The sequence below is a fragment of the Artemia sp. Qi Xiang Cuo genome, chromosome 5 (genome assembly GCF_049724085.1).
Source record: "Artemia sp. Qi Xiang Cuo chromosome 5, ASM4972408v1, whole genome shotgun sequence".
Taxonomy (NCBI): Eukaryota; Metazoa; Arthropoda; class Branchiopoda; order Anostraca; family Artemiidae; genus Artemia; species Artemia sp. Qi Xiang Cuo.
In genome coordinates this window covers 20,599,468-20,617,820 of record NC_142798.1, presented here as the reverse complement: position 1 = coordinate 20,617,820, position 18,353 = coordinate 20,599,468, and the positions used below count along the sequence as shown (strand labels likewise).

The 18,353-nt window shown below is 35.2% G+C and overlaps 2 protein-coding genes across 5 annotated transcripts in view; one reads left to right on the top strand and one right to left on the bottom strand.

Moving 5' to 3' along the window:
- The window catches only part of LOC148951937 (protein henna-like), a 38,060-nt gene extending 27,752 nt beyond the window's left edge, over window positions 1-10,308 (top strand). The window contains exons 6-7 of the mRNA XM_089089102.1: window positions 2,270-2,499; window positions 9,994-10,308. Of these exons, the coding sequence (XP_088945228.1) occupies window positions 2,270-2,499; window positions 9,994-10,150 (387 nt within the window). The 3' untranslated portion in view covers window positions 10,151-10,308. The remainder of the gene's footprint in view (window positions 1-2,269; window positions 2,500-9,993) is intronic.
- Window positions 10,309-14,761: 4,453 nt separating this feature from the next.
- Window positions 14,762-18,353, bottom strand: part of LOC148951936 (PIH1 domain-containing protein 1-like) — a 71,541-nt gene continuing 67,949 nt past the window's right edge. For all 4 annotated transcript variants that reach the window (XM_089089420.1, XM_089089418.1, XM_089089419.1 and 1 more), the window contains exons 7-8: window positions 18,090-18,245; window positions 14,762-14,904 (exon numbers count right to left, since the gene is read on the bottom strand). In XM_089089420.1, coding sequence (XP_088945546.1) covers window positions 14,869-14,904; window positions 18,090-18,245 — 192 coding nt within the window. In that variant the 3' untranslated portion in view covers window positions 14,762-14,868. The remainder of the gene's footprint in view (window positions 14,905-18,089; window positions 18,246-18,353) is intronic.

The window sequence follows — 18,353 nt, the reverse complement described above, 5'->3', positions numbered from 1 at the left end:
GAGCCCTCCCACGATATTCTAGGACCACTGCGGCGATACGATCGCTCCTGGGAAAAAAAAACACAAAAAAATAAAAAAAATAAATAAACACGCATCCGTGATCTTTCTTCTGGTAAAAAATGCAAAATTCCACATTTTTGTAGATAGGTGCTTGAAACCTCTACAGATTCTCTTATACCCTGAATGTGATGGTGTAATTTTCATTAAGGTTCTATAACTTTTAGGGGGTCTTTCCCCCTTATTTCTAAAATCAGCCAAATTTTCGCAGGCGCGTAACTTTTGAGAGGTAAGACTAAACTTGATGAAAGTTATATATTTGAAATCAGAATTAAAACCTGATTCTTTTGATGTATCTATTGATATCAAAATTCCGTTTTTTAGAGTTTTGGTTACCATTGAGCCGGGTCGCTCCTTACTTACAGTTCGTTACTATGAACTGTTTGATACTACCTAGGTAAGTGAAGCTGGATAAAAGAAAAGTGTCAGGGTGAAAAGTGTTAGCAAATGTTTAATCTTAAGGTGATTAAAATGTTATCTTAATGTGAAGATAAAAGTATGTAAAAATTCAATTCCACAAGAAAATTGAATTCCAAGCGAAAAGTGTTGATCACTTCAAAAAAGTCTTTTGAAAAGTGCTATCCTACTAATTCCTTGTTAGCAAAGTAAAGAAAAGAGAAATATCTGTCAAATAGAGCGATAGTACAATCCAAATTTACAATTTCCATGTCTGTTCAAACCCTAAGCATAAGGTGTTGCCATGCTGTAGTTATTGCGATTTCCCCAATACTATCAGGATCAATTGGTTCCGAAATTAGGGGAAGGAATCTCGAAGGAATCATTTCCGCTTCTCTATTTTGCTTCTATGACTAGGTGGATAATACGTGGATAGATCCACTCAATTATTGCGGTTCATCTAAGACAATGTCAAATAATTAAAAGGTGCTTAAAGGATGATTATGGATTGAAATGATACTCCCAGAGAAAAACTTCAACGGCAATCATGCAATATAAGTAGGCAGAAGCTTAATAAGGCTGAAAAAGTGAAGAAAATAAGGTTAGATACAAGTCCGTATCCAGAGGAGGGGTGGGGGGGTAGTGTCTTTAAGGATGATTATGAAGTAAAATAATAATCTAACAGAGAATTTCACAGGAAATCATGCAATATAAGTATGCAAAAGCTTAGGAAGACTGAAAAAGAGAAGAAAATAAGGGTAGATACAAGACCGTATCTAGAGGGGGAGGTTTGGGGGTTTCGAAACCTTCTCCCTTTTAAATGTTAGTCCAACTCGTAAAAATGTGTATAAGCAAATGCTTGATGCGTTTTTGAAAAAAAAACTTGTAACCCACTCCCCACTGCAATAAAATACCCCCCCACCCACGAACAAAAATGCTGGACACGGCTTGGTTAGATATTTATAAAAAGAGAGATAACAGGATATCATAAGTTGCAAACAATCATAGGATGTAAAACTAAAATATAAACGAAAACGGCTCTTTGTTTAAAACGAAAACTTGCTCAACGAAGTAACAAAATGGTCTTGTATTTATAATACAGCAACGTTTACTCTACAGTGGTAAAAGATGTTTTTTTCTTCTTTTTCTGTTTTTTTTTTGTTTAATTTTGAAAAAATTTCATTCTTTTTCTCTTTTTTTTAATACAAATCAGAGATTCCAAACCGAATTTCCAAATGTTGAGAAATTTCAAACTCCGTTTTCTGCCGAAAAGTTCGCCAGAAAAAAATCAAAAATTAGATAAAGTATATTAAAATTGCAGGAAAGGAAATCATAAAATCACATTCTTTCATATTGTGCAAACTGGGTTCCCCCTGATTGAAAACCATGAAATCGAACATTCAAAGGGCATTTACCCATGAGACTCATACACTCAGCAGAAGTCCTGGTAATTCAAGCATTTTCATATTCTTCAGAACTGGCATGGTATCCTGCCGTTGAGTGCAAGAATAGAATAATGAAAGTTTCTTAGAACAAGTGACTGATTGAAGTGCTTGCATATACCATATGTTTTCAATACTTAGTTATCTTTTGATTTTTTTTCTTCGTCTTCTTTCAGAAGATGAAGCAGTTACTGAACACAGTCAGAAAATGACGCTAAATACGTTAACGAATTCAGCTGTTAATGAAGATATCTTCAATTTTTTTTTAATTTTAATTTTTTTTTCTTCAATTTTCCTTCAATTTTTTTCCTTCAATTTTTTTCAATTTTTTCCTTCAATTTTTTTCTCATTTTAAATTCATTATCTCATTGTAGTGTTACTGGTTCACTGTCGAATTTGGGATTTGTCGCCAAGAAGGAAATCTCAGAGCTTACGGAGCAGGTTTGCTGTCATCATTTGGGGAGCTTGAGTACTGCTTGAGCGGTAAACCCGAACTTAAACCTTTTAATCCAGAAGTAACAGGAGTAACGAAATATCCAATAACAGAATACCAGCCAACATATTTTGTTTCAGAAAGCTTTGAAGATGCAAAAGATAAGATGATGTAAGTAAATATTTACGACTTTAGTTCGTTGTTAAAAATTCGTTGCGTTGCAGAGGAGCACTACCGCTTTCGTAGTTTTCTTTTCAGTGTTTATCATGATCAGCAGTCTGAAGCTTCGTAACAGTAAGACATGGAAATTCTAAAAACATGGTATGTAGATCGTCAATCGAAGAAAAAAGTTCCGCTGAATCATAGGCAGCGCAATATCGCTGCTTAAGTAAAGAGGAATGTGGGCACAATGTATTATTTGTTTTTTTTTGGTTTTAGAGCAGGGCACTTCGTATCGAAGGAGTTGTCGTAGAAACTTCGAAAATGGCTCTCTTGATTGGAAATTGGAAGGGCTAGTCCCCTCTTTAATAGTCGAAAGTGTTTGGAGGGCAACTAATCCCCCCAGGCCCACCATTTCCCCAAACAAATCCAATCAAAATTTTGAGATAGCCATTTTGTTCAACATAGTCGAAAGGTCCGGCAATTATGCCTTTGAGGATGACAACTCCCCCACCCCCCGGCACATCCGTCAGGGCAAGGGTTGTAAGTTATATCCTGGGGGCATATAAGGTTTATATATAGAAAGGATGATCGTATAAACTTTGGTGGGGCTCATTGGATTGATCCAATGAGCTCATTCGATTAGAAATTGGAAGGGCTAGTGCCCTTTTTAATAGTCGAAAGGGATTGGAGGAAAACTAGCCTCTCCTTCATACCCACCATTTCCCCAGACCCATCCAATCCAAATTTTTAGATAGCCATTTTGTTCAACGCAATTGAAAGGTCCAGAAATTATGTCTTTGAGAATGGCAGCCCCCCCCCCCCACCGAGCTCTCAAGACAAGGCTTGTAAGTTATGTCCTGGGGGCATATAAGATATATATGGAAAGGGTGATTGTCTAAACCTCGGAGGGGCTCATTGGATTGATAATCAGAAATTGTAGCGTATTTTTCAAGATTGAGAGTGATCAAAGGGTGGATACCCCCCCCCCCCTCATACAAACCTCGTATTTTCCCAAAATGCATCTGATAGAAAGTTTTAGATGGCCATTTGTTGTCAAAGAAACTTCGAAAAATGCTCATTCGATTGAAGATTGAAAGAGCCAATGCCCTGTTTATTAGTCCAAAGTGATTGGAGAGCCCCCCCCCTACACCCATAAATTCCCAAAACACGTCCAATAATCAATTCCCAATCATATCAATTTTGTTCAACGTAGTTGAAAGGTCTGGAAAATATGTCTTTGAGGATGACAACCCCCCACAGCCCTGAGGGCAAGGGTTGTAAGTCATTCCCTGGGGGCATATAAGGTACATATAGAAAAGGTGATCGTATAACTTTTGGAGGGGGAATATGGGATTGGTAATCAGAAGTTCTAGTGGTATTTTTAAGATTCAGAGTAATCGGAGGGTGGATATCCCCCCCTTGCACCACGTATTTTCTCGAAATTAATCTGATTTCAATATTGATGCTGCCATTTATTGTCGTAGAAACTTTGAAAACAGCTTATTCAATTGTTAATTGAAAGGGTCAGTGCCATTTTTAATACTCAAAAGTAATTGGAGGGCAACTAACCCCCCTCCCATGCTCACCATTTCCCCAAACATATCCAATAATAATTTTGAGCTAGCCATTTTGTTCAACGTAATTTAAGGTCTTGAAATTATGTCTTTGAGAATAGCGACCTCCACACAGCCCCCAGGGCAAGAGTTGTACGTTATGCCCTGGGGGCATATAAGGTATATATAGAAAGGGTGATGGTAAAAAGTTTAGAGGGGGCTTATTGGATTCGTAATCAGAAGTTCTAGTGCGCTATTTAAGACTCAGAGTGATCGGAGGGTTGACACCCCCTCATACCTCGTATTTTACCAAAGTGCATCTGATAGAAGTTTTGAGATGTTCATTTGTTGTCGTAGAAACTTCGAAAACAGCTCATTCGACTGGAAATTAAAAAGGCCAGCGCCCTTTTTAATAGTCGAAAGTGATTGGAGGGCAACAACCCCACTCCCTCGCCCACCACTTCTCCAAACACATCCAATAAGAATTTTGAGATAGCCATTTTGTTCAACGTAATTGAAAGGACCGGAAATTATGTATTTGAGGATGACAACCCTTTTCCCCCCACAGCCCTCAGGGCAAGCTAAGTTATGCACTGGGGGTATATAAAGTGTTTATAGAGAGGGTGATCGTATAAACTTTGGAGGGGGCATGTTGGATTGGTAATCAGAATTTCTAGTGCCCTTTTCAGGATTCAGAGTGACCGAAGGGTGTATAGCCCCGACCGCTCCAAACCACGTATTTTCCCGTAATGTATCTTAGAGAAATTTTGAGGTGGTCATTTGCTGTCGTAGAAACTTCGAAAAGGCTCATTCGATTGGAAATTGAAAGGGCTAGTACCCTTTTTATTAGTCAAAATGAATTGAACGGCAGCAAGCCCCCCCCCCCCCCGCCCATAAATTCCCAAAACACATGTAATCAAAATTTTGAGACAGGCATTTTGTTCGGTATGGTTTAAAGGTCTGAAAATTACGTCTTTGACAACCCCATACCTTCTCAAGACCAGAACATAATTTGCACTTTAATGTAAAGAATGACTATGGATTGTCAGTTTAGTATACATTTACTGATATATATTCCTTAAAGTTTTAATAATTTTTATTCATTAAAGTTAAAAGAGTTAAAACATTTTAAACATATTTTGTTTATTTAAGTCATACAATAAGTAACCGAGTCAAACTCAAAACGAGCAAAAATTAACAAGAGTTAGGGCTGACAACCCCCATGCCTTCTCAAGACCAGAACATAATTTGCTCTTTACTGAAAACAAGATATATTTAAAATGTTTTTATTTTGTTTTTACTTGCTTAAAATGTTTTTACTATATATTTATCATTGGGGAGTCCTCCCCCTTGCACTCCAATTACACCGCGAGTGTCTGATCTCCTTTTTAAGAGTAACAAGAGATTGGAGGGCAAGCAGCCCTTCTCTCAATCCCATTCATTTTCCAAACGCATCCAGTCAAAATTTTGAGATAGCCATTTTGGTCCAGCAAATATGTCTTAAGGGATATTAGGCATGTCAACCCCCCACAATTATGCAGCGAGTTTGACTTGGTTAGTTATTGTAATTTCTGTTCGTTTTGAGTTTCGTTTGTTTATTGATAGTGATTTGTGGTAGTTTTACGCTTGGAAGATTGTTCTCATTCATCATTGCTCATTTTTGGCTTAATGGAGCTCTTTATGTTTCTTTGAAAAACTTGTCTTGTGAAAAAATTTTTAAATTAATCTCCGTAAAAATCAAATTTTATTCTTATGAATCTCAGTACCGAAAGTCTAATAAAATAATTAAACGGACGAACTGTCTGCAATGAACTAATTATCAGCTTGAACTGATACATATGTTATAGTTTCCACACAGACAATTAGATTCTTGCTTTCGAAATAATTCGTGGCGGGTTCATTGTAATCATAAGTTCGTTGTTATTTTTTCCCAGGGTATTTTTATCAAGTCAGCGGTCATAGGTTATTAAAAGAGGGCTCATTCGAATGAAAATTTAAAGTTGCAGCGCCCTTTTTAAGCAATATCTGGATCATTAAAGAAGCTTCCAAAGAGTTTATTTCGAAAAGTACTACAGCATTATTTTTTAAAGGAATCTTAAAAAGATGAATCAGATGACTGTCAAATATAATATTCCTTGATTTAGACTCCATAGCTTAAAAATAGTTATTTCTGAAACTATTATTAAGCTACCTTGGCTGTTTATAATTTTCAAAAAAAAACATAAGTTTTTTTGTTTAAATAGAATATTTTTGGCTACTGTATTCTGGTTGGGGGAGTTATGCCAAAAGGGACTTATATTTTCCAACTGTTTTGGAAACACGATTTTACTATACAATTCATGAACTTACCTATTACTGGCTCCTCAAATCCCGCTATAAAAATTATGTTTTTTAGTAGTGCGATATATAGTTGAATCCAAGTGTTCATTGTCAAAAAGAAGTTACCTGAGGTGAAATTCTAGATTAGGGGCTTTTGTGGATTATGGAAAGTAGCGAGTTAGGTGAATGAAACTCTCAGGAACAGATCCGGAGCCTTAACGATTCCCTGGGAGGGTATTTTGAAGTACCTACCTATGCTTCTTCCTCCTCTAGGCACTGACCATTTATAAGGGCACTCCTCCTCTAAGGACACAGACCATTGATGACCTTTTACAATCTTTGTGTTACAAAAGTGGAATCACTAAATATATGTGCTGCTTAAGTGACGCACAAGAAAAGTGTTTTTAGGCTTATATCTTTTCTCAATCCTGATTTAAATGTTTTAAGTATTTAAAAATTCATTTCTTAAATTTGGGGAAAAATATCGATATGACTTAAAATCCTGCTTAAATATAAGTAACTGGGTTTTCAAAAACTAGAGCCAATGAAAAAGCAATCAAAAACCCAAAATGAAGGTAAAGCATTTTTTGTCAAAATTTAGGCTAGATAGGTGCAGCCTAGACCTGTTATCTATATAATCTTCTAAGCCCTAGAAAGGATGAATTGGGCAAGTTAGCAGTTTAATAACACCTCCCTTGGAATATATTTAGGAACGAGATTCGTCCCTAAAAGTTTCTCCACTGAGTCTAAATCAGCTATTTATAATATAGTAAGAATCTGATGAACTAGAACTTTACCAAGGGCAGACGAGGGGTCAACCAAATTTATTTCCTGAAAAATGGTCACACGTTACATAGAAATGGTTTAAAGTTGGTAATTTAAAGATGAATTAAAACCTATATAGCGCCTGCTACGATGGATGCTTTCTTAGAAGACGCTTTCTTAGAAGGTGCATGCTTTCTTATAATAGATGGCTTCATTAAAAATCTCACTACCTAAAGTTTAGAAAAACCTACAATCCATCCAGTATAAATGTCTGTCGGACCTCGCTTTGTAGCACATACAAGAACGAGAATTAGTCATTTTGAGATAGATGAGAATGGTGTTTCCAATTCAGGCAATGATTTTTTTTTCTTCTTCGCTGCCTAAGGCTGACAGAGAACAATCTTCTTCAAATGAAGTTCCACTAGGATATTGTAATGGAACTCTAATGGATATTCTAATAGTTTTTACATTCTAACGGAAAAGTCATAAGAGCAGTAAATGATCGAAATAACTTTCAATCTATGAACGCAAGTCGGTATCAGTTTACAAAGGAATTTTTCTCCTGCAGTAATGAACTTGAAATGAAGCATAATGAAAGACCATGTAGAAAAAAACAAATTACAACTAAGCTGGACTTGCCTACACCTTCTGTAGGTCAAAAACCTCATGGTTAGTACTATTAAATGAATAATAATTTTCAAACTTAGTAATCATTCAACCTATATTTTTTCGAGAAAGTCAAGCAAGAAATATGAATCAGCTGCAGCCACTACTAAATGCACTGCATTGCAAGACATCAATTTCAAAGATGTTTGAAAACCTGAAATATTTTTTGGAGGATTTCTGACTGCAACTATTGACCAGTTGCTTCGACAATGTTCTTCCTTGGGTTTCAAGACACTGCCAAAATAGCGTATGAAAGCTTTATTTCGCAACACTTTTTGCGAATAAAAATGAAACACAGTATCTTTTCTACTAAATGCACTGTATTGCAAGACATCAATTTCAAAGGTGTGGGAAAACTGTAAATACTTTTTGGAGGATTTCTGACTGCAACTATTGACCAGTTGCTTCGACAGTGTTCTTCTTTGAGTTTCAAGACACTGCAAAAATAGCGTATCAGAGCTTTATTTCGGAACACTTTTTGTGAATAAAAATGAAACACAGTATCTTTTCAAAAAAACAAAAACAGGAACCAGAAAATATACTGGAACATCGATCAAGAATGCTCGGTATAGAGGGTTAGGACTCAAATCACAAATTCAAAAGCCACCCCATAATATCAAATGAATTAGAGCAGCCAAATCGTTTTGCAAATCCCATTTGTAAAATACAGAACAAATTTTATGTAGCATTTGCGGATATTCTTTTATTTTATCAAAACCCCTTCATATTTACTTTCAGAAAACTGTAATAACAAACTTCTCAAACTTTCATATCTTCACAGCTACATTGCATCGGAACAAAATTTGAAGATAAATATTTTAATTCCAATATTGAAAAGTCCAAGGAATGTGCCTCCGGGGGTGACTTGATAGGTGCAGCCTAGGGGCCAGAGCACGAAACTATGAAAACACATTTAAATCAGTCATACAAAGATTTTCAGTATATATGACTGAAGGGTCCAAAGCAAAGTCCTTGGGCCCGCACCCCTGCCAGGTATACTCGATCCGCAGTTTCGCAAATGTAAGCATATTACATCTCATTCAACTCGCAATTGTTTGGAGGCCTTTTGTGTCAAAGGTACACTCTATCTCTACCCCTCTTTGGTCACAGAGCGCACGTTCCGTCCCCAAAACTCATTATTCAGTAGTACGTGACTTCTCTCTTCAACTCTTTTTAATAAACGGTGTATAAAACTCTGTCTCTGACCCCCTTTAATCAACGGTTTGTAAGTTCCTACCCTTTATGTAGACAGTATGCACGCTCCCCCTATAGCCCACTTTAGTCAGCGGCGCGTACATTCCGTCTCCTACCCCTTTTGGTTAACAATGGTTGCGCTTCATTTACAACACTCTTAAGTCAAGAGCAAAGTGTCAAAGGGAATCAAAAGCAACTAAGTGCATTTTTCACAAATGATTTTTGATTTCCACCGATGTTGGCGTTCATGGTTTCTTATCCTTGGTCATCAAAAAGTGTTTAGATTTCACCAAAGCTGCTATTTAAGGAATTGATAGAAAGAGGCCAACGTTGTAATATACAAGTCCAAAATCAGAATAGATTAGTAACACATTTCTCAAAATGTTTGATTTTCACCAAAGCAGGTATTTAAGAAGTATATTCTCAGTTCTATAGTAGCACGGTAGCATTATATTATCACTTGTATGATTCTTTTATACAGACAACATGACATTAGCTATTGTTGTCAAATTTCACTTTATTAGTCATTTCCGTAAGAAAATCAGTTAAAAATTGGTACTAATTTGGTTCTTCCAGTACAGAGGCGCCAGTGGGGGGGTCAATTACCCCTCCCTTATATTTGGAATTTTTTGTATTTTCATTGGGAAAATAAAAACTCTCTCTCCCTCCTCTCCTAGACATCAAAAAATGTTTTTTTCTATCTTAATTAAAAAATGAAGAAATTTTCCCCTTCCCTTATTTTTCCTTTAATTCTTACTCCTGATCCTGTGAGACATTGAATTTCAGACCTCGGGTAGCTAAATAAAATCTTTAATTTGAATTATGAAATTCTTATTTCTACTATTTACACTAATAACACCATTTCTTTCCTTTCTTCAAACTGTATCTCAGTTTTTACTATATAGTTATAGTATATACAATACTTGCTACATTTTAATACATTAATATTTAATTGATATTCAATATCTAATTTATTCAAATATGTACATTGGTTATCTTTTTTCAGTGCGTTTGCCCAGACAATACCGCGTCCATTTGGCGTTCGTTACAATGCCTATACTCAGAGTGTGGAAATCTTGGACAGCAAACATCAACTGGAAAATCTTCTGAAGAACCTCTCCTCAGAAATGAAAACAGTTGTTGATGCTCTAAGGAAACTCTAAGATATATTTGACAGTATTTACTTGGCGGTTAGGGTTTGATCTTAATACGTAATTATATTAGTCGTGCAGTTGGTTTTTTGTTTTATATATTACCCTGTTTACGCTATAAAAAAAAAAATTAAAACTATTTTCCTATTAAACTAGTTCCAGAATTTGCACATTAATCGAATTTCTAAGAAGAAAGGTGAATCCTAGAGATGCGATCCACCATTTCTAAGAGAACTAACTCTAAGTTAACGCTAGTAGACTTCTCGGGGATTTTTACAGGTCAAAACATTAAATGGAAACTACGAGAGGGTGGCAACAAAATAGTTTTCTGTTGGTGCCCCCTTCTCCGCTCTTTAATGGCGGTCAAAGTAATATGGAAATTTGCAAGTTATAGACATAAGAAAATTAATATTCTTCCACGTCGAACCAAAAGAACATTCCTCAACTCTTCCAAAAAAACAGCATCATTTTCTCGTTTTTTTCAGGAATCGACCGACAGGCACGTACGCAGGAATTTGTTTCGGGGGGCCCAATTTGTTTCAGGGGGGGCCAAATCCTTCAAACCCATTATTCTGTGAGAAAAATCAGAAAATTATTGGAAAATTAAAAAAATCGTGAGATTTCGGGGGGGGGGGGGCGGGGGGGCCCGGAGGCCCCCTCCCTGCGTACGTCCCTGTCGACCGATATAAATTTTACAGTTAGATAAGGCAAAGGCATGCGTTAATCAATTTCATCGAGTATCCGTTTACGTGTCATATTTTAAAGCATGTAAGCCATCATCAAAAGCAAATGATCACATTATATACTGCTAATAATGACAACTCATGGCAGAAGCCAGATTTTGTTCCCCCCCCCCCCCAGTTTTCGAAAAATGCTTTTTTTGATATTTTCATTAAAAATGCTTTTTTTGGAATTTTTTTTGAAAAACATTTTTTTTTTTTGGCATTTTTATTGAAAAAAAAACAAAAAAACAACTAGATTTTGAAAACATTATCTTTTTGTATTTTCATTAAAACGCCTCTTTTGGTTTTATTGAAAAACACCTTTTTTTTATTTTTGGTATTTTCATTGAAAAATGCCTTTTTTTTAATATTTTAATTGGAAAAATCGAATAAAAGCAACAAAAATACCCTACCCTTAGGTTTTGATAAATACATTCTGCCCTCTCCCTCCCCCACATTTCCATGAATTGGCACTACTACAGAGATGTTCAAATAAGTAGCTAAAACACATTAATAGATAAAGATACATAAACAACGGGTAAAACGTTTTAGCTATGACAGTAAGAACATCTATACTAAAATTCAAAATTAATTTTAAAAAGATTAATACATTAATTAAAATTATTAGTAATTATACTAATCGCTGTAGTCCTTCTCGGCCTCTTAAGAATCCTTCCTTGAGACCTCCTCCCACCCAATTCAGGCACGACCTGCTTTTCGTTAGGTCCTCGATGGCTGGTCGAAAAGGACGATCTTTGGCAATATGTCATCTTTCATCCACACAACCTGTCCTAGCCATCTCAACCTTCTCTCATTAAAGCCCTAGAAAGGGGGATAAACCCATATTTTTCGTACAACTCAGTAAGGAAGTCCGGAAGCTACAGCTACTGTCGAAATTTCTTAAGTTAAATTCACTTGTTTGATATTGCTACAAAGGATACAATAAAAAACAAGAAGGAGTAAAGAACCGTGCACGCGCAAGCACATTTTACAAAGCCGCTAGGGAAGTGAATATTCTTATATAGAGATGTTTCACATTCCGTTCTTAATTTCCAAATAAAACCGCAACATGATTCATCAAAATAGCAAAAGCCTTGTTAAAAATCCAAAAATTTCTTCTGCATCGGAAGTTTTTCTGTTACATTGTCCCTTGAGGAAAAATCTTATGAAACATATTAAAAAAAGTCCCAACTGTTTCAATTCTTAGTCTATATTTACCATTCTTATGATTAAGAAGACCATTGATTCTGTATTTCATTAGGCATTACAAATAATAATTAAAGGGTATGACAATATTGTCACTCTTTCTACAGCCCTAAAGATACTCATCTTGAGGAGTTTCTCCGTGGTAAGGGCCTTACTGTGATGCAATTATATTCAGGGTAAAAAATGGTGACACGTGACTCCAATGTATATGTAAAAAACAAAGAAGAAATAAAATTTGTGTCTTTTAAGCACCCCTTTACAAGAACGGTCACTTGGGTGTGAGTCTTCATGTTGGATTTTAGCACAAAGTCGTTTGGAAAGGGGGGGGGGAGGTAAACTCCTGAATGGATCTTTTTTGGTCTGTTTTTGAAAAAATTTGCAACTATTTCTATCATATTTGATTTTTTTTCAAATTTTTATTTTTAGTATACACAAATAAATATAAAAAATAAAACTTTAGCAATGGAGAGCCTATCAGAGTTTGCGGTCGTGCGAAGGTCCACGTACCTGCTTACCTACTAAACCAAATATTTAATTAAATTTATTATAAATCAAAATCAATAAGCTATAAAATGAATAATAACCCTACCTGTCCTAACCTTCCACCCTCCTCCTTGGCTCTTAATAAAAAAAAATAAAAAAAAAATGACCGTTTCAGCTTGGTGATATTGCTCAAACCTAAAATATCAAGGACTTTGGGAATCAAGGCCTGTGAACTCCTACTATAATAGAACTAGCAATTCAGTTTTCAGCAGTTAGTTATTAATCAACTACTAAACCTTCTAAATATTTTTATTATAACATGTTTATCTTTCACATTTGTTACAATCAAACTAGATTTAATTGCAATTAAATCCTTTAAATAACCACTCTCATAGTTTTCTTAGCATATGTCTCGCCAGGGAACGCTTTCCTAATGCTCTTGCGATCTTGGAATGATGCCATCTTCGGAGAACAAAGGGTAAGAGCTGTACCTTTTATTTTGTGTTGTAAAATTTGGAATTCTTTGTCAAACAAGTGTTCTAGCTGTAAGCACCCTGTACTTGAGTCAATGATAAGCTTTTTTTCGACAGCTCATTTAGCCCTTTTCTGTCAATTTTCTTCGTCATTAGCTCTATACTATTTTGACCTTAATGCGGAAATAACTCAGAACACCTATACTAATCTGTGCAGAAAGGCCCGCAGATTTCACCAGCATTCCTACGCCAAGAACTGTTTTTAACGTCCCTGTAGTTAAATATGTTGCCTAAATTCACTAAATATCAAATATCAGCAGTTAGTACTGGCCAAATATCTGCAATAAAGGTTGCTGTCTCAAACCAACTGTTGCTAGCTATATGTTGTGTCTCCTTCCTTTTCTTTCATATGACGAGTTTGTTGAAAATCTGTTCGGAAGATCATTACTAAGTCAGCGCTAAAATATAATCGGAATACCATTTTTCAGTACTTATTTTTATGCAAATTATGGGCTTATCAAGCCTAATTTGTTCTACGCGACTATTGGCATTGTTCAAACTGCCTAAATTAAACCTCCTTGATATTCCAAGATTGAAAAAGAAAGAAGGAGGAAGAGGGAAGAAAGTAAGAAGGAGGGAGGGGAGAAAGGAAAAAGGAGGGAGAGGGGAGAAAGGAAGAAGGAGGGAGAAAGGAGAAAGGAAGAAGGAGGGAGAGGGGAGAAAGGAAAAATGATTAGTGGGTGGGTGGTTGCATAGCACTGTGCCAATGCAATTGTGACCAATCTGGATTTTCAATTTTCCAACTCCTAACCTTTTCAAACGCAAACTTACATCAAAAACTTACATAAAAAAATTCTAACATTCTCAAAATGTTATAATAATAACAAGGCCGTATCCAGGGGGAGGGGAGGTTTACCCCCCCCCCCCCCCCCGAAGTGTTTGTCTGGCTCGTAAAAACGTAACAAAAAAGGACATAAACAAATTTTGTATGTTTTTTTGTACCCCCCCCCCTCCCCAAAAATGAATGTGTGAAACCAATTGGTTGAACTTGCTTAGTTTTGGAGAGATTAACTATAAATATAAGTTTATCCTCCTCGAAATTCCGAGGTAGGGATTTCCAGGCCGTACAGGCACCAAGCATAGACATAAAATTACAGAAGAAATAAAGGCAGTTTATTTCTATACATTATAAATTTGGGACAAAATAAATTTTGTCCCAAAATTTGAGATTCTTTTCACAGTATTGTCATTTCCTACAGTATCATGACTTACATTTATTACTTTTCAATGTCTTTTTCTGTGATGGAGATGATGATTGCGGTGATAATAGACATAATTAGTAAAATAATAATTAGAGTGTCATCCTTCAGTGCTATATGGACATAAGAGCAAGCCAGGTATATTAGCAGACAAAAGCGAAACAAGTAAACTAAGAAAAATAATAATTACTTGTCTATTACGCTCCTTTATTTATTATTTACTATGATATTATTTATATTGCAAATACCTTCAGCACAATTTTAAATCCAATACATATTTGATATCAGGGATGCCAAATACCAGCTCCCGTACAGGCACCAAGCATAGACATAAAATTACAGAAGAAATAAAGGCAGTTTTTCTGATACTGTTTTTATCAATTAGCTTACTATATCAATTATATTCTATTTAAACATTTATCATAGCAAAATCGAACGTTTATTACAAACTTGTTATCAGCTCAAGACTCATTTGCATGATCAGCGTTGCAATACCGAATATTTATTTCATCAAATAATCATAAAAAAACAGCAAAAATTTTTCTGGAAATACTTTGAGACATGTAACACGTCTGGTCTCAGTTGCGCTAAATCTTCTGAAGTAGGCAAATAACTGTTAAAACCTGAAAGTAAATAAGGGATAAATCAGAGAAATTTCCTTTTACGAAATTTCCCATATACCATTTTACCTTATTCCTCTTGGCTTTTTAAAGGTAGGCCTATGTGACGATTCTGATGAAAACAAAAATCATAAAAACAACAGCTGAATTTTTGGATTCATAAGAGTAAACGCTATTTTCAAAAATATTATTAGTGCCACTCGACAGTATCTATTTTTTAATATGGATAACTTTTCTTTTAATGAGACATTTTTTGTTGCATTATTCTTTGTTGAAATTAATCAAATTTAAAAGATAAGAAGACTTTAGGTAATTTCACGGACATGCTAATAACGTCTAGTTAAAGTCTACACCATTTTGGAATCCTAACTACTGTCGATTCAATTAGACTCGACTTGTGCCTTGCTACCAAGAGAAGCGAGCAAACACAAGATGTCATTATTCCACAAATATGCAAGCAAACTAAAAGGGAGGCAGAAGGTCGCATCTGTTTATATTAAGCTTCAACTAAACACATTCTTGTCAATGATTACCAGGAACCCCGTTTGGCAGATGGTCATTGGGACAATACCACTTCCAAATCTTAAACTCGAGCAATTAAAAGTTCAAATAAGGATTAGTCCTTTTATTAGACAGTGAAAAACAAACACAAAAAATTCTGGATATTTTGAACACATACATCAGTGATCATCATCAGCAGATAAACTATTGTATTACAATTAATACAAATTATATTTAGGCCTATACAGAATAAAATAATTACATTCGGGTCACAGATAGTTTCCGGGACTTGCTTGGTATCTTGATTCGTGTCGAGACTCGATTCGTATTTTACTACGCAGAGGAGTCTATTCTGAAGTACGATCACACAAGCGGCAAAAGGAAAAAGAGACATTTTTGTAGCTTTGCCTACTCTCGACTTTACTTTAAACTTGGTACTACGTAGATTCTACTACGAGATTCTATACAAAAAAAATTTATGGAATCAATAAATAGAAGAATAAAAAGATAGTATACACGAACGTAGATTGTAAAAAATTTTTACTGGTATTTTGTTTAAAGTTTTTTTTTAATTAGATATATGATTTAGCTAAGTTACACTAGAGTGTTTGTTTTTTTCTTCTCAGAAACAAATTCGAGTCCCTCCTCTTCTAAGTTTCCGATACTTCAACTTAATTAAAATAATCTGAAATAAAATTAAATTGTTAAACAATCAAATTATTAAAGAAATAAATTAAATTTAATAGTTTTAAATCAAATAGCTTAAATTAATTTAAGATTCTCATTGATTTAACAGTTTAGACAGCTGGGATCCATGAAGGTCGATGGCTACATAGGAAATTTAAATGCGCTTCACAACCAAAACTAATAAAACCTGAAAATTGTATCTTTTCAAAAGAAAAAAAACGGAAAGGCAATAAAACTATCTCACATGGAAAACGATCCTACTTATGTTTCATCAGTGCCCATGCACTCTAAATGGTTTGTCTCTCACTTTATTTGAAAATTAGTTAAAATTTGAAAGGTCTCTCTAGTGGATTTAGATCAATTTTCCATACATTCAGAGTCACATTTGCGACAAAGGAGACAGAAAAGCTAAACCAAAATACGGACGGAAAATGTTTCGGCAATCCATAGCTCAAAATTACGAACATAATTTTAACTACTCCGTATAAAAATGAAGACTAAGAACTTAATATATAACACTAAACACAATTTCTTAAGTTTATTTAATGTTAATTTTTTTTTCTCTAGTTATTATTTTTTGTTTTTTGTATGTTTTGTTATTTTTGGATGTATTTAATCTTTTTATTCCACATTTTGATACTTGTATAGTGTTTTAGGGGTAATAAATAAATTATTATTATTATAACACTTATCCCTTAATCATCTAAACATTGCCTTTTTTACTGATTTTTCTTCTTTAAAGTCCCAACCAAGAAACAGTTTCAGCAAAAAGCGTAAAACCGGATTTTCGCTCTCCCGTGAAACTATGAAAATGAGAGATACACATTTCAGATTTGGGCGCAACGATACTCGCCAAGTGTTTTTATAAATACATGACTAATACCACTTCAGGCTTTCAGGTGGGCAATTTGAGCAACACATAAAAATCACAATAACTTTTGTGACCAATATTAACCACATATTGAGAGAAGTGACCTCATCAACCTTCATTTTATACTCCAGGAGCTATACTGCACCCATAGATACACTCGCGTAATCCAGCCAGAAAGAGAAAGGCGTAGTCCAGCCAGAAAAAGAAAGGCGTAGTCCAGCCCTCGCTGCTGTCGCTGACCCCGTCTCTACGTTTTACAAATAATATATACGTTATCTAGACATGGTATAAGTCTCACATTTAATTAGGAACGTCTTCTAAATAAACATCGAATTAGACTTCAGCCCTTTGATGATTCTCAGACAAGGAATTGTAAAAGTCACAATTATACACATTACACACGTTATGCAATTATTCACACGTAAACGTCATCTAGACGTCAAGGAATCTTAAAAACTACAAACGTTATTCAGGGACTCTCAGTTTGGCCGCAACCACGGCATTGTTTTCCTGGTTTGACTGAGAAGTGTTATACTGTTTGTAGAGCTAGTTTAACAGGCTAGTTTTTTTTTTAATTTAACCGACCTTCTCTGCATTAATTATTACAATTATAGAAGTTTGTAATTTCTACAAAGCCGCAAAAATCTAGGTTCTGACATGAGTTAAGCTCCACTTCAGCAACCGGATGTTATATAACCGGGTAAACAAAAAATGTTTTCATGTTGGCGAATATTCACCTCGCAACTGATTCGGATCAATATCCAAGAATTAGTTTCTGCAGCCGGCAAATTTGTTTAAAATAAATTAGAGCTTTCTATTTATGCACTGGCAAAGACATGCTAATCAACACTTTTTCTTAAAGAGATAAATGAAGGAACTTCCTTTTTTGAAAGCGCTAGAAAAGGTTTCACGACTATCGCTTTCAATCAGACCTATCATCCCAAAGCGATCTCACTTGTTCATTTTAACTTGAAAAAATTTGCCGTCTTCAGTCAGAACTAGACTTTTCAGTTTCAGATTACGATCTCTTTCAGTTTTCTATAAACTCAGATTGGATAAAACTTAGATTCAGTTCACAAATTGGTAAATAAAACTGAATGAAAATACAAGGCGAATGTCTTGACTATACCTTAGCTTCACTGTTTGCTACAGCTAAACATTTCTTTGTTATTTTATAGCCTCTCATTTCTGGAACTTCACTCAGGCATATCCTCTTTAATTGCGTGTAAGCGGGATTTTCAATCCTCAGAATCTTTTCTCCAAATTCAACTATGATGTCTTGAACCTGGAATTCCAAACAAAATCAGGCTAAGACCACGGAAAATTGAAACTAAGGGGTGTGTGTAACTTTCCAAAACAAATCTGGCGACAACGTCATCTAACGTTTGGCATT